The sequence below is a fragment of the Canis lupus genome, chromosome 23 (genome assembly GCF_011100685.1).
Source record: "Canis lupus familiaris isolate Mischka breed German Shepherd chromosome 23, alternate assembly UU_Cfam_GSD_1.0, whole genome shotgun sequence".
NCBI lineage: Eukaryota > Metazoa > Chordata > Mammalia > Carnivora > Canidae > Canis > Canis lupus.
The window spans coordinates 28,451,182-28,473,932 of NC_049244.1; the positions used below are offsets into that span (position 1 = coordinate 28,451,182).

Consider the following 22,751-nt stretch of genomic DNA (forward strand, 5'->3'; position numbering starts at 1 on the left):
GGGGTCAGAGGAGATGAACTGCACATGAACTCTTCCTAAGTCCATAAAAATCTTAAGCAAGCCTCTCAGCCTTTGCTCCTTGTCCTTTATTTTGAGGCAAGATGGCATGGTGAAGGAGTACGGGCTTTAGAGTCAGACGGGTTTAAGGTTCCAATGTCAGCTTTGAAGCTGTTTTCTGAAACTGTTGTTAAGAAACAACATAAAACCAGGGAAAACCTGGTCCTCTTTCCCCACTCATTCAAATGAGGGTACAAATGACAGAGAAATGAATATATCAAACACTAACATTTCAGAGGACTATGAGTCAGTAAGTTTTACTGATTTCATCATGGTACACAAGAATGACGGCTGGCTGTGGAAGCAGAGATGGTAGAAGGGTTTAGGAGAACAGGAGGAAGCAGAAAGTAAAAAGCACTGGAAACTGCTCCTTCCCCCTCCCTCCTTTTACACATGGCAATGACAAAACCTATACCCACAGCAAGGTGAAAAGCAAGAACCAGGAGCTAGAGTGGCCCAAGTAACTAATGACTTACAACTAAGTTTTAGTATAAAAGGTTTTAATTTAATATACAGAATTTGTAGGACAGAAAAATACAAAGAACCACCATCTAAACTCAAAGAAACAACTAAATTGAGGTGGTTTTAACTGCATGCTGAAATCTTTTTGATAAGGATTACTCAAGAGAAACAACAGAAAAATGTGATTCAATATCCAGTTTTCCATAAATTGCTTTCTAAAATATAATATACATCTAATGTATGAGCCAAGGTTAAAAGAAAACCTGAAGAAAAACCTCTTTGGTGATTCAAGTCATATCAAATTAAGACTTCTAAAATATAGGAAACAGAACCACCAGCTAAGAAGAGACATTCAGAGGCAGCTCTAACCTCCAGGCAAATTGAGACCCAGAAGAACCAAAATGGTTCTTCCTTCACCCAAACCAACATATGAACATGAAACAGCACTGGATATTCAGTGACTGGTACAATACAAGAAAGGATTTATAACCTCAAACATCAAATTCTCTCTACCAACTGAAACATTTTCTCATCTTCTTATTACACAAGACATGATTGACAAATTCTCTTAACCAAAATGTCCTAAAGACATTAGTGAGAACTCTCTAAATTTGGACTGAAATAAACCAGGATCTTTCCATCCTGCATCTGTGCTTTGCAATGTTTCTTCTAATTGAATTTCTTTAATTATTTTTTGGCAAAATATGGAATTGAATCAAGAATATTACTCAAATTTAAAGTTACATCTACTCTCCACCTTATTTATATAGACAATAATCACAAAAGAAACTTGATAGTCTACCACGATTCCTTATTTAGCTCAAACCAATGTCTTATCACCATCCTAGTATCTCCTAAATGCCAAGGCAAATGTATATATTTGCAGCTTTATTTACTCATTTGTTATGATACAGCCTAATCGACCCAAAATATTTTCATAACTAAATGGATACTTGAATGTTTTTATGAAATCTGTGTTTAAATTAAGATTTCAGAAAGGTGATACAACCTGTGAGAGTAATTTCTTCAGAAGCTGTGCTATGGCAGGATCCTCTGGTGGAGGGCAGTCAGGAAGAGATCCATTTCGTTTCTTCTGGCGCATGTGAAGATGTCTGAACAAACTAGTAATATCTTTAGACCTCAAAGCATAATCAAATATAGACCGACTTACTGGCTCTTTTAAAACACTGAGTAGAACAAGTTTCCTTTCAATCTATATTAAAAAAATAAAAAGAATCAGCCAAAGATAGAACATATAGTACAGTTATTTTCATATTCAGTATATACAACCTGTGTAAAGTTAACATAGATATTCATTTTCTAAGAAAATGGGAGATACTAACATCTGCAATTTTTGCTTAGAAGAAAAAAGAATACTAGTGACCTTTAAGAGCCAAGGATTTTCAGGGCACCTGGGTGGCTAAGTGGTTGAGCATCCACCTTCAGCTCAGGTCATGATCTCAGGGTCCTGGGATCAAGTCCTGCATCAGGCTCCCCACAGGGAGCCTGCTTCTCCCTCTGCCTATGTCTCTGCTTCTCTCTGTGTGTCTCTCAAGAAGAAATAAAATCTTTTAAAAAAAAGAGCCAAAGTTTTTCTTTACATAATGTAGCTAGCATGTGAGTACGCATCTGTGTCTTCCATACTAGAAGAATAATAGCATACACCAGGCTAGAAAAATTTTTAAAATAACAGACTTTGTCTGGATGCCAAAATGTCAGATGACCTCCTAGATCAAAAAACTACCTGTGGCTCACAGGCCTAACAGCCAACAGGTACTGACAGAGAAAAGATGCTCAACAGTCACAGGGCTGCCCAGCAGTCATCACGTTCCCCAGTAGCTTCAACCCCTTCTAAAGAAACATTGCTTTCTCCATAGAGTTCATGATATCTTTCATTATCCAAAAGAATATCCTCCTTGTCAATGCATATATAATAAAAAGGATGAACATACTAACAGCAACCAAGAGAAGAGCATTTTCTTTAGACATTTAACTACCTGATAAGCTGGCCAGTGAAAACCAGCATAAAAAGGTATCTTTTGTCTAATTCAAACCGTAGAAAGGTAAGATTTATGAAGCATATGGATAACTAGCCTCTCAACTCCCAATCCTGACCTTTCAAAAAATAAAGCAATGAAAAAAAGCAAAAAATATATATTATATGTAATATACATATATATGAATTTACACAGATATATATATTATACATATATAATATATATATATTCCTAAGGAAACAAAGAGAGTGGTGCAGATTTCTAACAACAAAAACCACTTAATGTCAGATTCTTTTTTAATGTCAGATTTATTAAACCACCATGAAGTTATTACAAATGTAGTTTTTAATTCCCATGGATACTTTCTCCACATTGTGTTATAAAAGAGTTAATAAACTTCTACATGAAATAAGTAGTCAAAAGTAGAAGAATCTTTTGAAAGGAAGACAAAGGATCCAAGAAAACTTTATTAAACTTTAAAAGAAAAAAGGGTTGGGGTGCCTGGCTGGCTCAGTTGGAAGAGCATGTGACTCATGATCTTAGGGTCATGAGTTCGAGCCCTATACTGGGTACAGACATACTACTTAAATACATAAGCTGTTTAAAAATTAATTAATTAAATAAAAAGGCATATTTGCTAGTAATATCTTTCATAAATATACATATACACACATACACATACATATAATTTGCTGAGAGAAAAATTCTACAAACTATGAAATAATGATGATCCCCAGAAAAGGATGAATATATGGGGAAAAGGGTGGAAATGAGCCAAAGCCTCATTTCCAGAATATATCCAAGATGTTTTCCAATGTACCAAAGGGAAAATACATTGAGATATAAACATAGCAGAAGCTAGAAGCATGTGAATTTGCAAAGGGAAATAGATTTTTAGTAACATATAGAGTATTTCAGAATATTTTAACAGTATCATCTCTCAACAGTTCACTCAATTTAGAGCTTTCCAGGAGATAAAGGATGTAAATGCTGACAAGTTGGGTAAATAAGGTAAATAACTGCTTTATACAAACCAAAAACCTGAAATTTATCATCTAGTGCTATACTGGGTGGGAAGAGAGGAGGGGGGCACAAGTCATTAGATTTTTTTAAAAGATTAAATTAGATCTTAAAAGATTAAGCTTTTTTAAAAAAAAAAAAAGAAAAAGATAAGGAAAGAAATCAGAACCAGCTGGTGGTCCAAAAAATGAACATCTGTAAAAGGCTTTTTCCAATTTATTATAAATGCTGACTTGGGCTAAAATCAGTTATACTTTTTTACAATAAAAGCAGAGCACATTTCCACTATATTTCACTTTAACAGCACATGTTTTACAACACTGCACATAAGAAAATAAAGTATGAACTATTGAGTGCTATATTATGCATAACATGATATATAACATAAGTCTCTTGAACTTTTCTCACCTTCCATACTGTTTGTTCCATTAACATTAACTAGCTTAAAGGAATGTGAAAATGCTATAGCTAACTTAAATCTTTAAAATTTTAAATAAAAATAGGACTTTCTAAACCTTTTTTTTAAGAGGTACTATTTGGAGAAAAGATTGACTCCAAGTTGGAATAAGCATACCTGTATTATTGGTTGAGTAATATATGGCTCAAGGTAAGGCATCAGTTTGCAATATACATCAGCTGTACTTATTTGATGAGCTACCACTGTGATAAATCCTACGGCACCATAGCGTATCCATAGATTGGGATGACACAGAAATGGGGCTAAATAAGAAAAGAAAAAGGTATGGATTTAAACCATGCCCACAAATAGTTTTAAACTACTAGTATAAACAAATGTTCACTTTTAAAACACAACTGATATACCACAATGTTATCAGCTGCCTTCACATACTCAATTATTCTATAGCATAAACTCAACTCAACATACTAATATTATATAGACCCTATCATAAATATCGGCAATAATACCGTAAAAAAATAAAAGGAGCCACTTACCTGACATTCTTTTTAATGAAAAGGTTTGATCAAATCTAATACATCATCATGAATTCATTCACAAGGCATTATGAATAGAAACTAAAGGCAGAAAATATGATGGCCATGCTTAAAGAATTTAAAATATAAGATTAGGGGCACCTGGGTGGCTCAGTCAGTTAAGCATCTGCCTTCAGCTCAGGTCATGATCTCGGCGTCCTGGGATCAAGCCCTGCATCAGGCTCCCTGCTCAACAGAGAGTCTGCTTGTGCCTCTCCCTCTGCCCCTCACCTCCACTCAAGCTCCCTCTCTATCTCTCTCTCTCTCTCTCTGCTCAATCTCTCACAAATAAAATCATTAAAAAACTAAAAACAATGAAATATGCAAGAAAAGTAAATAAATGCCTTTTCACTCCTTTTAACTATCTTGTGTATTATACTCAAAAATCAGTGACTTCAACTAATCAAAGATTTAGAATAAAATTCAAACTTTTAAACTTATTTAGAAAAGAACTTTCAAAAGAAATATATATATAGGGATCCCTGGGTGGCGCAGCGGTTTGGCACCTTCCTTTGGCCCAGGGCGTGATCCTGGAGACCCAGGATCGAATCCCACGTCGGGCTCCCGGTGCATGGAGCCTGCTTCTCCCTCTGCCTGTGTCTCTGCCTCTCTCGCTCTCTCTGTGTGTGACTATCATAAATAAATAAAAATTAAAAAAAAATATATATATATATATATACACACACACACACATTTGTTGTGAGTATGCAAAAACATTGGCATTTAGAGGATATTAATTTTATAAGAAATTTTGGGTGACAGGGAAATAAGAACACTGTCATATGCCAGTATCACTTATATAAAAAGGGACAGAGAAAAAATTTGTTCAAAGTTTCTGTTTCCAAAGTTCTCCCATTTCCAATTCTTTTAATTACACATGGAGAAGGTTTTACTTCATAAGCACAAAGCAGCCCTCTGATACAACAAGGAAGGGTTGGTAGCTTTCCTTTGACAACAGGCAAAATGAGGACTGGAAAAATATTGAAAAATCTCCAAAAAGTAGCTAAAAATGACCTGGCAGGTGTTAGACACTGTATGAGCCTGAGTTATTAGTCCCAATTTTTTACATTATCTCTATTACACGATCGCACTCTTTGCCTTGCGCTCATGATATACAAAGGGTACTTCTCTACCTCTGGCCTTTAGCTCAGTCGTATCAACCTGCTCTGGCCAATGGGATATTAGCAGACATAACACTAACAGAGCCCTGAAATGTGCTATATGGATAGGCTTGCTGTCTCATGCTTCTGCCATTACCCAGAACATAACCCAAGAAACTGCTGCCCATCTAATATGGGCACCAGAATGAGAAATGGATCGCTGTCACCACAGACAATCTGGAGATACAAAGCCTAAAGCAGAGCCACCCATCCAGCCCACAGATTCATGAGGAGAACTTTACTGAAGTATTTTACTGAGATTTTATGGTTGACTGACATACAGCATCACTGTATCAGTAAGTAGCTGATATAAAGAACCTCAAACACTCAAGAGGATTTCCTATAAAACAGTGAACTTAAAAAAAAAAAAAAAAAAAAAAAAAAAAAAAACAGTGAACTTGATCTTTCCTCTAATACATTCTAATTATCTGGGGACAAGCACAAGGGAAGGGGAGTATTTGTAACACCTACGTGGGAAGAGTGTAGTATTTTTCAAAACTGTCAAAGAAATCATGATGCCATTATTACCACCACCATTCCCTTTAATAATCACAATAGACTATGAATTAAAAAAGGACAGCAAGATGTATATGGTTTGCATGTTTTAAATAGACACTTCTAAGTTACTAAAAATTGTTTTTTCTTTGAAATAGTTCAAAATGCCAACCAATTGATTTATTTACTTGATTTTTCTCAGCAAGGTTTTTTCCCCTCTGACAGATAGTACCAAATTCAGTTCCAGTTCTCAGGGAGTTCCCTGTCCAAGAAGTTGTACTATACTGAGTTTATTCTATACTTAAAGATAGTCATTAATTTTGATGCTAAGATACAGAGTATCCCATATGTTTATTCTAAGATCAATCACAAGAAACAGCAGAACCCAGAACAATCTCCATTGCAAAACTTGAGAGGTAAAAAACTATCTTTATAATGATTTTTGTTTAAAAAATGACAGACATTCATTTTTCAGATAAATAAAATGCTAATTATAAGCTACATTAAGTCTCAAAAACAGTTTCCAAGTAATTAGACAACAGAAGAAATGCATTATATGAAATTAGAACATACATATACATATTTATGCACAAAGAATATTCATCAATATAAGGAGAATCAAAGTCAAAGGCTAGAAAAACTCGATCCATAAAGATAATGCCACTTTCATAGGAGAAAAAAAAAGCACTGATGTCACAATTCAGAAAATGAAAATGAGTAGGAAAATATTCCACATAGCAAGTTATGCATGTTAAGACAATACATTTTCTCCTTAATATTATTACGGAAACAGACATACACACACAAGGAATAATAAAATTAAAACCCTGATTCCATATTGTCTAGAACTTTTACAATGCTCTATCATTTGTTATTTCTCTTAAGACACCTTAATTTTCTCCTAATTTTGAGAAACAGAAACTTACCAATATCACTGGCAAATTCATAGACATGGGGTTTTTGTAGCAGCCCTAACTGGCACATACAGGTAAGGGCATTAAGAGCTTTAACAATAACAAATTCCTCAGCATCACTAAGACCTTGTTGCAGCAGGGGTTTGAGAATTGAGGAGCTTTGCCAACCAACATAGGCAGCAACACCTGAAAAAGAAAAGCAACGTTACGTAATTATTCTATACCTGAAAGTACAAATGCCATTAAGTTAATAAAATTAATCAAAACCCAAATATACTGAGCAAAAATCCAGGAAAAAACACTGCATTTCCTACATAGCACAATAAATGAGAAAGATCCACACCAAAGCAAATCACCAAGAAATTCTGCAACACCATGGGAAATAAAGATCTTACGAACTTAAGAGAAAGAAAAATATGTCCCCCAAAAAGAAAGGAGGAACGATAAAAACAAGCTTCATGAAACAATTTCTAGCAACAATGGAGACTAGTACACAACAGTAAGACCTCCAAAGTTACGAAATAAATTTTACACTTAAACGGCCAATAAAATAAGAGAACGAGAAAATAAGTCATTTTGCAACACACAAGGACTATGTGGATTAACTTCCCATGCAACCCTTCCTAAGTAAGTTCTTGAGAATGTACTTCAGAAAAAAAGCAAATGTAGAATGTACAAAACAACAAACAGAACCCAGGAATTCAGGGGGAGAAACTGATAACAGCTAGCAAAGATTCAGAAATCAACCAGCAAATTAGAACTAAAAGCCAGTAAATTTCAAAAATGTTATCAAAAAGAAAAATGGAACATATTACAAGCAATAGATAAAACTGGTAAGAAAGAAGCTTGATATTACAAACAAGGTAAAGAAGATGTATTACTTCCTTTCAAAAGGAAAATAAAGGACTCTGAAACCCCAGAACAAACAAAAAATTGCTCAAGAAAATCATGGTATAAATAAAAAGTAAATTAAAATGTACAATGTCCTCAACAATCTGCAGAAGACAGAAAGGAGAATCCACTGGTGACACCATAAACATTTTCATCAAGTGATATAGGAGTCATGGCACTGGAACTGTGGGGAAGCAAATACAAATATAGCACACTACTTGGTTCTAAAGTCAGTAAAGTTTACACATTCATAATCATGTAAATTTTGCTTTGAAATTTCAGAATCAGTCTATACAAGCACAAGATCTTGTTATGACTACACAACAAAATGTATATGTTATCAACTATGCAATGCATTTGTTAGTTGAATTGTCAATAACTGGTTGAAATAACCAACCAACCAAGAAAAGGAGACAAATGAAGGAGCATTCATCTCCTTGTAGTCCAAATCAGAAGTAGATCAATAAGATGTAGGTTTAATTATTTAAAGTTACAAAAACAGCCACTAAAAACTAAAGCACTGAAAACAGTGGTCTCTATCTCAAAAACAGAGGGGAAGAGGGATCAGGGCATGGTATGAGTTAAATTTTCATATGGCATAGAAAAAAGTCAAGAGATAAGTCTATATCTAACAATTCTTAAAAGTCATAGAAAAATATTAGAGATATGGCAATAAACACCTGAAGATATCAAACTAAAAATCCAGAGCAGCTACTTCTGTAAAATCCAACTATTGCTTTTTATACATTACTTTACAGATTTTGAATAATTTACAAAAGCATATTTCTCCTATAAAGTAATTCTAGACATTTTTTTTTCTAATAAAAGGAAAAATACTACCCAAAATTCCTGTGGATTATATTTAGGAACTTTAAAAACCGAAATGTATAATGAGCCAAAGCAGTTCAAAATGTTTTGGAAAATAAGACTGACATCTGGGGGGATCCCTGGGTGGTGCAGCGCTTTGGCACCTGCCTTTGGCCCAGGGCGCGATCCTGGAGACCCGGGATCGAATCCCACATCGGGCTCCTGATGCATGGAGCCTGCTTCTCCCTCTGCCTATATCTCTGCCTCTCTCTCTCTCTCTCTCTGTGACTATCATAAATACATAAAAATTTAAAAAAAATTTAAAAAAAAAGACTGACATCTGGGGAACTTAATCTATACTAAAATTGCTCATAAATACCTAATAATTAAAATTTGATATAACTAAAATAATAGAGTATCATATTGAGTACAGAAATGAGAAATCAAGAGAAGAGAAAAAGATACTCAGAAAACTAAAACTGAAAGACATAAGTATGCAACTGATGGTAACATAAGCTTCATCAATCAATGGGAAAGAAATGAAATGTTTAATCGTGTCAGGAAAACTGATTATTTTTCTGAGAAAAATCAGATTTCACCTTATACCACAGACCAAAATAAAAATTAAACAGTTAAGTGTGAAAAATAAAGCTTTATTAAAAAAAAAAAGATGTGCACCCAACAGATTATTAACATGTTACTTGAAAAGAGTATTTGCCAATGATTAAAAGTTAATGTTTTTCATGTACATTTATAAAATGCTCAAGAACATCAACAAGAAAGACATACAGTCATCAGAAAATAATGGGCCAAAATAATTAAAAATTCATAGAATAAAAAGTACAAATGAGTAATCAACATGAGAAAGTTTTTCACCTCCACAGATAAGCAAAGAAATACACATCAAAACAAGTTATCATTTTACCATACCAACAGGCAAAGATTATTTGAAGCCTATTCCATGTGAAAGAGTATGCAGTATGGTCAAACAATGCTGATCAGAATGGAAAATGATACTTCTTTGAAAAGCTTATAAAATGTATCAGGAGTTTTAAAAATATATTCATATTCTTTATAACTAAAATTTCAGACTTCTAGCCTGAGAAAATAATTAGAAGCAAATATTTATGTAAAATATTATCTCTATACAGTAGGAAAAAGAGTGAAAATAATTTAAATATCCAAAAATGATGAATTCTGATAAAACCATATAATGGAATATCTTAATCTATTAAATTATGATTTCTTTTTTTTAAAGATTTTATTTATTTATTCATGAGAGACAGAGAGAGAGAGAAAGAGAGAAAGAGAGAGAGAGGCATAGAGACACAGGCAGAGGGAGAAGCAGGCTCCACGCAGGGAGCCCTATGTGGAACTCGATCCCGGGTCTCACCCTGGGATGAAGGCAGGCACTAAACCGCTGAGCCACCCGGGCTGCCCCTAAATTATGATTTCAAAAAAATTTTTATGACAGTAAATGTTTTGGATATATGTTATCAGAAAAAGAATTAGTAAATAATAAGATTAAAAAGTAATATAATACATACACAGTACTTATGTGCCCAGCACCATTACATATGTTAATTAATTTTATCTTCACAATACAACAGATAGGTATTTTTTTTAAGATTTTATTTATTAATTTATTCATGAGAGACACAGAGAGAGAGAGAGACAGGCAGAGACACAGGTAGAGGGAGAAGCGGGCTCCATGCAGGGAGCTCAATATGGGACTCAATCCCGGGTCTCCAGGATCACGCCCTGGACCAAAGGTGGCGCTAAACGGCTGAGCCACCCGGGCTGCCCTCTTCTTGGTTTCTTAATTATCCAAATTTTCTACAGCAAGCATGTATTACTTTAAACAAAAACAACGAAAATTATTTTAAAATAAAAAAGTAACATAAAGGCAAGATTCAAAATACACATGAATTGATCAATAGATGGTGGAAGTTCTACACACCACCTTTTCCAGAAAAAAAGAACTAAAAATAAAATTTGAAAGAGGAAGAAAGCAAGAAAGATAAAAAGGTGTGAGAAGCAAAATATACTAAGAATGGCATTAGATAAGTTTGAGAGGAAAGACTGAGTTGAATCAATAAACTAATACAAAACAGTGGAAAAAACCATCAACAAAATGAAAAGGCAACCTACTGAATAGGAAAAAATATTTGCAAATGATATATTCAATAAGGGGTTAATATGCAAAATATATTAAAAACTTCCACAACTCAATGCCAGAAAGAGAAACAATCCAATTACAAAATGGGCACAGGACCCAAATAGACATTTTACCAAAGAAGACATACAGATGGCCAACACATGAAAAGATGCTCAACAGCACTAATCATCAGGGAAATGCAAATCAAAACCACGATGACCTTACACCTGTTAGAATGGCTAGTATTTTTTTTTTATTTCCACTTTATTGCTCAAGCACAGAACTTGAGATAAGCCCAGACTTTCAGCAATGTGCAGAGAAGAGGCTGAGGGGGTTGGGGACACAACCTGGCTGAGAAGAGAAACTGATCCAAAGGGAAATACTGGTGGGGGGACAGGAGGTGGTCGTCGGGACACCAGAAGACATCTCAGCCATACCATCTGAGGGGAGGATGGCAGCAGAGAGCAGTTCACCGGCACAGCAGTGGTTCTTCCCATGCCACTAGCACCCACATGGAGGCCACATGTTTAGGAATGGACCAGGAGGAGGAAATAACAAACATTGGCAAGGATGTGGAGAAAGGAGAATCCTTGTGCACTATTGGTAGGAATGTAAATTGATAACACCCACTATGGAAACAGTATGAAATTCTTCAAAAAACTAAAAACAGGAATACCATATTATCCAGTAATTCCACTTCTGGATATATACCCAAAGAGATAAATTCAGGCTCTCAAAGAGATTTCTGTACTCCCATTTTCATTACAGCATTATTTACAAAAGCCAAGATATGGAAGGGGCCTTCCATCAAAAGATGAAAGAATGAAGAAGACGTGGTACATATATACAACAATGTATTTACTCAGTGACAAAAGAGTGAAGTCTTGCCACTTGCAACAAGATGGATGGACCAAGAGGGTATTATGTTAAGTTAAGCAAGTCAGACAGGGAAAGACAAATACCGTATAACTTCACTTATATATGGAATCTAAAAAAAGGAAATGATTAATCAAAAACAGAAACAGAGCCATAAATACAGAGAACAAAATGGTGATTGCCAGAGGGGAAAGGGGTGCGATGGGTGAAATAGGTGAAGGGGATTAAGAAGTACAAACTTCGCTATAAAATAAGTCATGGGATGTAAAATACAACATAGAATATAAACAATAACATTACAATAACTTTGGTAAGTACACTTACTGTGGTGAGCACTTCATAATATATGTAAGTATCAAATCACTGTTGTACATTTGAAACTAATATATGCCAATTGTACATCGAAAATTTTTTAAATTTTTTAACTATCAAGATGTCTGAAAATAGGAGACACAATAAACTCCAATAATAACAAAGCAAGAACAATTCAAAACTTGTTAAACGGAGAAAAGTATCTTTTTCTCCAAAATATTGTATGACAGCATTTGCAGATATATCAATACTGTTGCTGTATGAGTTTTTTTTATTTTTGGGGGGGAAAAAAGGGCAAACCTTTTGGCAGTTAGTTTTCTAGATTCTTGGCAACCAATAATCTAAACTCTACAGCTTTCTGCAATTATATGAGAAAGTTCAGATATCAGTGAAACTTTCCAACGTATAGAATAGTTTTCAATCTTTTAAGTTAACAGACAAGCTGTTATAATCATGTACAAAATTATATTTAAAAAAGGTTAGTTGGTAACCATAATAACATGGCCTGGATAAAATTATATAATCATCTCAATAGATGCAGAAAAAGCACTTGACAAAATTTAACATCTGTTCATGACAAAAACTCTCAACAAAGTGGGTTTAGAGGAAACATACCCCAACATAATATGTAAAAAACCCACAGCTTACATCATACTCAATGGTGAAAAACTGAGAGCTTTTCCTCTAAGAAAAGTAACACGACAAGGAAGTCCACTCTCCACCACTTTCATTCAAAATAGTAATGGAAGTCTAAGCTGCAGCAATTGGGCATGGAAAAGAAATAAAAGGCATACAAATTGGTAAGGAATAAGTAAAACTGTCACTATTTGCAGATAACTTGATCCTATATATTAGAAAGCTTTAAAGACTCCATCAAAACACTATTAGAATAAATTCAGTAAAGTTGCAGGATACAAAGTTAATACACAGAAATCCTGCAATTCTACATACTAATAACAAAGCAGAAAGAGAAACTAAGAAAACAGTTCTATCTGCAATTGCACCAAAAAGAATAAAATACATAGCAATAAATTTAACCATAGGGTGAAAAACTAAATTTTGAAAACTATAAAACATTAATGAAAAACACTGAAGATGATACAAACAAATGGAAAGATAAACTATGCTCATGGGTTGGAAAAAATACTGTTAAAATGTCCATACTACCCAAAGCAATCTGAAGATTCAACACAATCCTTAACAAAATGCCAACATTTTACACAGAACCAGAACAAATAATACTAAAATTTGTACAGAATCACAAAAGACTCCAAATAGCCAATGCAATGCAATCTTAAGAAAGAACAAAGCTGGAGCTATCACAATCCCGGATTTCAAGATATATTGCAAAGCTGTAGTAATCAAAACAGTATTGTACTGGCATAAAAAACAAAACAGACACATAGGTCAAAGAAACAGGATTAAGGGCCCAAAATGAATCCACATCTCTATGGTCAATTAATCCATGACAAAGGAGGAAAGAATATACAATGGGAAAAGTCAGTGTCTTCAATAATGGTGCTGGGAAACCTGTACAGCTACATGCAAATGAATGAAACTGAACCATTTTCTTTTTTTTTTTAAAGATTTATTTATTTATTCATTCAGAGAGAGCAAAGAGAGAGGCAGAGACACAGGCAGAGGGAGAAGCAGGCCCCCTGCAGGAAGCCCGATGTGGGACTCGATCTCGGGTCTCCAGGATCACACCCCGGGCTGCAGGCGGCGCTAAACCGCTGCGCCACGGGGGCTGCCCCTGAACCATTTTCTTAAACCATACACCAAAATAAACTCAAAATGGATTAAAGACTTAAATATAAAACATGAAACCATAAAATTCCAAGAAGAAAACATAGGCAGTAATTTCTTAGATGTGGGCCACAGAAACATGTTCTAGATATGTCACCTCAAGCAAAAGATAAAAGCAAAAATAAACTGAGATTATCCCAAAATAAAAAGCTTTTGTACAGTGAAGGAAACCATCAACAAAACAAAAAGGCAAACTACCAAGTGGGAGAAGGTATTTGCAAATGATGTATCTCATAAGTTAATATCTACCATGTATAAAAAACTTACACAACTCAACATCCAGATAAATAATCTGATTAAAAATGGGCAGAGGACCTAAATAGAAATTTTACCAAAAAAGACATGCAGATGGCCAATAGATACATGAAAAGATGCTCAACATCACTAATCATCAAGGAAATTCAAATCAAAACCACAATGAAATATCACCTTAACCTTTCAAAATGGCGAGAATCAAAAAGACAAGAAACATCAAATGGTGGCAGGATTGTGAAGAAAGGAATCCTTGTACACCGTTGGTAGAAATGTAAATTGGTGCAGCAGCTACCATAAAGAACAGTATAAAGGTTCCCTAAAAAATTAAAAATAGAAATACTGTTATGATCCAGTAATTACACTACTGGGTATTTACCTAAAAGAAAAAATGCTAATTCGAAAAATTGTATGTACCCCTATGTCTATTGCAGCATTACTTACAATAACCAAGACATGGAAGCAACCCAAATATCCACCAATAAATGAATGGATAAAGAAGATGCGGGTGTGTCTGTGTGTGTGCATGTGTGTGTACACATGTGCATACACACACACACACAGAGAGATCTTGCCATCTGCAACAACATGGATGGATCTAGAGGATATGATGCTAAGTGAAATAAGTCAGAGAAAAACAAATACCATATGATTTCACTTACACGTGGAATCCGAAAAACAAAACAAATGAACAAACAAAAAACTAACATTTTGAAAAAAGTGAAGAAAAAAAAAAAAAACACTTAATTTTTCACACATTTTCAGTTTACACAAAGCATAGCCTGGCAAGCTTCAATTTTCTTCCTAATTGATTCTCAGTCATACTTGTAGCTTAACTCTTATTTTCTGACTGTAAAAGTCATTTTCTGATATATGTTTACTATAAAAAAATTTAACAAATATAAAAAACACAAAGAAAAAAAACATCTACAATCCCAGCCCCAGAAATAATAGTATACAAATCTTAGTATATTCCAGACTTCTTTATAAACGTATGATTTGTTAACTGTTACCTTTTTAAATCTACAGTGGTCACTTTAGTAGTGTTTCAAAGTACTTTTCCAGGTCATTAAACACTCTTTTAAAACATTGTTTAATAACCACATGATGGTTTTTCCTACCAATGTATCAATGAGCCAATCCCTTGATTAGCTCAAATACGTTTATTATCCAAAAGCATCATAAATACAGACAGAAACACAAGAGCTCATTTCATTATTAATGAAATTTGGCTGTCTTGTCAGCTATCTTTCAGACCTCATGGGTGTATCATTTAATTCAAAATCTTAAAGATACATTTTAAAACAATTGGAAAAACATACCAACTATACTATCAAAAAAAGCTCCACGCAGATGCCAATCATTCTTATCATTTAGGAAAGTGATCATGTGGGACAATAAAACATCATTGGCTTTCTGACGTCCAAAGAATACACACAACCGTGTTATTCCATTTTCCATTAAGGTTTGTTTCACAATATTTTCAGGGTCACTTAGCAAAGTGACAACTTTCTGCTGGACCATTTCATGTAAGGCTTGCAACTCTAAAAAAAAAAAAAAAAACAAAGTAAAGATAGGATCAATTTTTTTTCCCAAGACAAAGACATAGTCTTCTTTCTTCCTTCTTCTTCAGAGAAATGGAATGATTACAGAAGCCACCATAAAAAGTATATAATCAATTAAAAAACAAAAGTATATAATCACTAAATTTTTCTCCTGTTCAAAACTCTGGAGGATAGATGGGAAACCAAAATACAAACTAAACAACAACATCCTGAGAGGCAGATGCCACAACCACGGTTACTATCTCATTAATTAAACAAGTCTATTTTTAAGGCTCAAGGAGAGTTCTATAGGAAAGCACCAAAAAGTTCATACTGCCACCAATAAAATCAACTCGATCAAGGACTTCAAAATACTAGACTGATTAAGGATATAAACTGATAATACCATTTAATACTTTTAGAAAGTATTTTTAAGGTCAGCTTACTAAATTTTTAGAAAGCAGAAAATACACATGAAAATCCTATCAAGACTTTATATGATCTGGCTACCACCTTCTTCTCTGACTTTATCTCCTACCCACTCTCCCCTTTTCCCTTCCCTTTTAAAACGTAAGTTCAACAGGACAATCTTTTCTGTCTTATTCACCACTATATTTCTAGTGCTTAGAGCAGGCACACAATTGCCTAATTCTGAGCTTATGTTTAACAATTATGTTGGCTAAATGAATGAGGGGAAAGGCCACTCCTGGTGCAGCCACAGTCAAGGGAAAAGGTGGTCTGATATGCAAAATACTATGTTCATATTAAGACAAACTTTAGATTAACTTTCAAAAAGGTTTAACACCTAACCTAAACTTCATTTTATAAATGTCCAATTACATGGTTACAGAATGTAGGACAGTGTTATTTTCTAAGTAATTCCATGAAAAAAGCAAGGATTTCCTTTCCTTTCTGATACATTCTTCTATAAGTTCAAAATTATTCCATTGTCTTCAACTATAGAGAATATACACTGTCTAAAAATGACGCCATTCTAACAAGTAACAGAGCCATTACTGTTGTATAGCATAAAAATCTGAAAACTAGATTTCTCTAGTTTTCCTGAACTAGAAACATCCTAGGACAGATCTAAGTATATTATTTTACTTCTAAATCTTTAACTCAGTAACATTAATTAAAAGCCTGCCAAGAGTTGTTTGTATGTAAAGAAACTTAAGACAAGAACTTTGACCTCAAAGAGTTTACCATCCCATCTGTTCATTTAAAGTACAAGGGGTAGGTTTTGATCCATAAATCATAGATTAGCATGAGATAAACATAGTTCATGATTGAGGATACTCAAGGTATACTCACTTAAGGAGAAACGGTTTAGATTCTTTAGCTATGATGCTGTCAATGTTTTTTTTTCTTTCCTCTTGTAAGAATTATAAAATTCAGCTAATTTTACTATTGACACAAATCAATTTTGGCTGAAAAACAACTGATCTCAGAATCTGTGGCACAAGCTGATCATTTTCTGGTTAGATAACAGTGTACAAAAGTGTACAAGAGAGAGAACAATCAGACAACAGGGACCTTTGCCATATATACATACATAGTATTCTTTCATCTTATATGAAAATTTCAATAATGGTGTCTTTCAAGTCCACATTAGTAAATCATTCCAAATAATAATTCATTCCAAATAACAAGAAACCTGGAAGAGAAAATCACACTACCTGTGTCATAATTTCCATTGGGATGCGTAACTTCACCGATTTCTTCACTATTTGGGTCATTTTCCATATTGAGATTTTTTAACTGTACTAATTCCAGGAATCTCAAAGCTGTTTCTGCCAGCAGAGCTATGTTTTCTATAAAAAAGGGAAAATTTATTTTTAAAAAAAGGGAAAATTTATAATGATTCTAATCTTCAATCCTTGTAATGTTTATAACCTTTCATTCCTCTTTATACATATAAATAATAATCATAAAACTACAGAGGAAAAGTAGGACTTTTCAATTTAGCACTAAACCTAATCTTCAGTAATTTCTGGTAACTAATCTCATAATCTATGACTAACAGTTTCAATAATGAAACATAAACTTCTTTTAAAAATAAAGTGTACACCATAAACACTATAGTTCCTCTGCTGTATGATATATATAAAAGAGATTAAAATTCTAAGAGTTCTCATCACAAAGAAAATAATCTTTTTTTCTGTTTTTGCTTTTTATTGTACCTATATGAGAGGATGGAAGCCAACTAAACTTACCATAGTAATAATTTCAGAGTATGTGTAAGTCACATCATTACACTTTATACCTTAAACTTACACAGTGATATATGTCAATTATATCTCAATAAAATTATATCTCAGTAAAACTGGAAAAAATACAAAAATAGCCCAAAATACAGCATTCAAATCTACTGAGGGAAAAGCTTAATCCTTCTACAGAGACCTATAGTTTCTTAACAGATGAGAGATATTCATTAAACAGAGAAACATTCACGTTAAAATAACAGGACAAGCTGGGCTTCAGAATCACAGACCCCAGCTCAAATCTTGACCCCTGACACTTAGTAGCTGTCTGCTTAACATATGAGTATGTTTCTTCACACACACGAGTCACATCTACCTCAAAAAGCTATTACCAAAGTGAATCAACTATTATTAGACTGCTTTCCTTGTGATACTCTGAAGTTCTTAATGAACCAAAGTGTGAGACTGTTCGCCAACTTTCTGCAGTTGTATTTTCTCCTTTCTCTCTCTATATTCTAAGACTGCCTGATATTCCTTACCACTGCAGAAATACCTACTTCTAATTTCTGTTGTCACATTTGCTATCAGATTTGCTTACACTTTCTTCTCCCTTACTTTTATTTATGTCTGTGCCTCTTTCCTTCTTTCCATCCCATTTCTGTGCTTAACATAAGACTATAATGCCAAAGACTGCACTCTTTTCCTTAGCAGTAAATAGTACTGAACACAAAACTTAACTCCCTTATTTTATCAATTCTAAGACTCACTTTTTCCTTAATTTTGAATACCACTACAACTGAGGTACATCTCCTAAGAGCTAAGATTGTTGAGTCTATCAAGTGCAATGATTACCTTCATCTCAGAGTCCAACCCCTCACCCGCCAACAGGTTCAACACTGTTCTGAAGAACAAAAATTTACCTCTAAGGTACCCAAGAGAATACCCTGTAATGCCTGCTCACCCTCAAGATGGGAGAATTTGGGGCATCCTCTGATAAGAATTCAAAATTCTGGGGGATCCCTGCGTGGCTCAGCAGTTTAGCGCCTGCCTTTGGCCCAGGGCATGGTTCTGGAGTCCTGGGATCGAGTCCCACATCAGGCTCCCTACATGGAGACTGCTTCTCCCTCTGCCTGTGTCTCTGCCTCTCTCTCTCTCTCTGTCTCTCATGAAAAAATAAATAAAATCTTTAAAAAAAAAAAAGTCAAAATTCAGGTGAACGTCCCCACTTTAATGGATATATCTTTATTAGGAAAAACCTTCTTTCCTGGGCACCTTTAAAATCTGAGTAGATCTTTGCCTATTTCCCCATTTAAGTTCATAAACCACAACATACTTGAATGTTTATAAAAGATACAAATCTATATCACTTAAAAGAATGCCATAACAGACATTTAAAAAATGATTTTAAACTTTCATAATTACTGACACATATGGTTTAGTTATACTTAACCATATAAGTTCAAATGGACTTCTGGATCTACTGGGGGAAAAAAGCAGCTTTATCAGGCACTAAGCCATGATGAAAGGACACTGCAAGGTACCATCACTGACCCTGGGTTACTATGGACTCTCACCACAAGGACCCAGAAGACCAAAGGAAAGCAGAGTTGCTTCAGAATCAAGGTACAGACCAGCAGCTCTGAGAACTGAGAAAAGAATGAGACCAGATACATTTAGATCATATTGTTTAGCCTTTCCCATTCCCAATTTCCTCACTTGTAACTGAAAGTAATATAACATCTATTGCTCAAGGCAGTTGCAAGAGTTAGAATGGATTTTAGAATCTTAGAATCCATATATCTTAAAATCTGGAATCTATCTTAAAATTTATATGTCTCTTGCAACTAATCCTTGCAACCTTGAGCAGCAGATGCTGACACACAGGTTATTCAATAAATAGTAGCTATTATTTTTAGACTATCACTATTAGTAGTTGCCTGTCACTATGTTAATATAGCAGCTACACATCAGAACCTTACCCATTTAACACAACTGAGAACAAACTAAGATCAAAAAGTCACAAAACTCTAAAGATACAGCTTGTTTTTAAACCTATAAACTTTAATTTTATCTGATTTAATTATTTCTGTGTGCAAGTGAATTATAAATTACCTTGTTACAAATTATAAACTCAAATGTATGTGTCTTAATGAACTCCTGAAATTTCTAGGCCTGACATTTATACCTATACAGTTATGGAAACCAGAAACAATAAATAATAGACAACGGATAAATACAAATGGAAATATGAGTTTAGGAAAAAAACTTACAACCACCACCACTTTGTGGATGTACCCAGAGATAAGGCCAGAGCCCAATGACCATTTTTTATATGTTCCATTAAAATAATGACAGGCAAATAGTAAAATTAATGAACCTAGCAAGTACCTTTCCAAATAGTGATAATATCATCACTATACGTTATGTACTATTTACAAAGACCAAAACAGAATCTCTGATTTCCAGCAGATTATATTAGAAATAAATTATGAATTATCTTAATGTTTCAGTGACATTTTCCATGCAACAAAAGAGTATACAGAATTAATTTGGGGAGCTAAAAACATGAATCTGTCTCACTTAATTTTACAAGTGAGAATTACAAGTAAAACAGGTGGATGTGTTATAACCTCATCACAAAGAAACCACACACCTTAACATGACAGTAACTAAAAGGATCTTAAAATTTGGTAATAGGCTAGGTTCTTTGAATACCAAATTATCCAGCAAAATCCATCTTTTTGAATAGCAACAGACTTGTATCCTAAAGCTAACATCTCTGTTCTAAGCTAGCATCTCTGTTCAAAGAAACTTTATAAAGACCTAAAGACACTAAATCAGAATATACTTGTAAACATGAGTCTCACTCCAAATTAAATGTAGTATAACCAGTAAAATTACAGGCTTCTCTATTAAATGCTTTCCACTTGGTAATTCTAATCGCTTCAAAATGAGTACAACCAAAAGCTGAGTCCCAGGCACAGATTAGCTACAAAATTTATTAAGATGTACCCAAAAAAGTTCAAGAACCACAATTCACTCTTGAATTCCCAAAGAAATCAGAGAAACAAGAGGTTTTATAGCCACTAACTTCAAAACTCTGAGTGACTATGACTTGGACAATAAGCTCTTACCAGCATAGGCTAGTCTAACAATAGTAGCATCATCTTGGGCTAAGTGGGCTATGCCTGGAAGAATATATTCCGGGTATATATTGACATCATTGCGAGGAACCTCTTTGACAAGAGCAAGAACTTTGGTCAACGTCCTCAAGGCTTCAGCCCTCACTCTAGGAACAGAGTCATTGCTGAAATGCAAAAGATATGGAGTAATACGATCCAAAAGAATTTCTACACTTAATCTTGGGGCCAAATGGAGAATAAGTTCCAAAGCAGCAAGTTTGGAATCACAGTATTTAAGGGTCTGCAGACAGGACGTTATAACAGACACCAAGATAACCAGCCCATTTTCCTTAGGCTCTCCTTCTGCTTTTTCTGGCAGATCATGTCCACAGAGATTGTGAATAATGTTGCCCAAATCCTTCCGTATAACCAGAATGCGCTCATCTGCAGAAAGAAAGGTTTCCTTGGCAAACTGGGCCATGTAGGGCTGAAGGAATGTGTAAAATATTTCAGGAAAGGCATTGCCACGCTGCTGCTTTAGGTAATCTTCTGCCCCTAAACGTTTATCTGGCTCACGGTGAATCATCTGAGTTACCTACACCAAGGGGAGAAAAGGAGCAAAAAATAGATTTGAGAACAGCAGATTAAATCAGATGAAAGCTACAAGGGCAACTTACACATGACATAAAGGATTTTGCGGTAACTGTGACTCTCCTCAATCTTCACCTTTCAAAATACTTTCAGAACTTGACCACAATATGTGACTCTACTACTGTCCTACAAAGCAACAGGAAATTATGCAGTAATGTATTACAGATGGCCCAAGCACATCAACAGGAGATATACCATGATGTTCAGCAGTCCCCATTTAAGACAGGGGAGTAATACATCACTGCCCACAACTCACGGATTCTTAAACATTTTTGAGCAGGTAATACTGTTGATAATCTGAGGAAAACCAGGGGATATTCTCCAGAAAAAAACTGTGTGCATAAAATTTTTACATATAAAATTACACACAATTCTGAAGAGAATCCAGAACCACTAAAATCTATTTATATATCAGCTGTGATTTAGAGCCTTAATACCACAAATCCAAGGGAATACATGGTTTAAGCATAGTTCTAGGATCTAGTCAAAAAGGGAATTAGTGGTCTAAACTTTTAAAGTACTATAAGAGATGTTAAATCCTACAAACCCTAAAAATGATACACTTAATTTGAATTTATCATATGTTTTCTGGTATCTTAGGGAAGTAATTTTCTTTCAACAGAGCATAGTTTAATTTTTCTTAGATCCTCAGAGTGAATCATTATTTAAATACTTAAAATATCATAAAAATATATGATTTTTTTAGCTTTTTGAGCTTTCTGTTTACATTGAACTTGCAGGGAATCAAATACACTATAGCTTTGAACTTGCAGGGAATCAAATGCACTATAAATATCAGGAAAAGTGATTTAAGTATAATTCCTTTTACATTCAGATTAAGCCTTAAAGATTTGTGAAATTCACTCCTTTCAGAGTTAAGAAAACACATGCCCAAGTTCATGAAGTCACTTAGCCAATGTAACATGACAAATGAGTGCCATACCCAAAGAGAGAACAGCCAGGTATACCAACTCTTAATCCAGGCACTGTTCATTGAAAATGAGCTAACTTGGCTTCCTCTAAAACATCC

General features: G+C 34.4%; 1 protein-coding gene across 2 annotated transcripts in view; it reads right to left on the bottom strand.

The window, feature by feature from the left end:
• Positions 1–22,751, bottom strand: part of PIK3R4 (phosphoinositide-3-kinase regulatory subunit 4) — a 71,139-nt gene that overhangs the window by 36,730 nt on the left and 11,658 nt on the right. For both annotated transcript variants that reach the window (XM_038570822.1, XM_038570821.1), the window contains exons 4-9: positions 21,083–21,665; positions 17,424–17,558; positions 15,523–15,744; positions 7,111–7,284; positions 4,111–4,256; positions 1,529–1,732 (exon numbers count right to left, since the gene is read on the bottom strand). In XM_038570822.1, the coding sequence (XP_038426750.1) occupies positions 1,529–1,732; positions 4,111–4,256; positions 7,111–7,284; positions 15,523–15,744; positions 17,424–17,558; positions 21,083–21,665 (1,464 nt within the window). The remainder of the gene's footprint in view (positions 1–1,528; positions 1,733–4,110; positions 4,257–7,110; positions 7,285–15,522; positions 15,745–17,423; positions 17,559–21,082; positions 21,666–22,751) is intronic.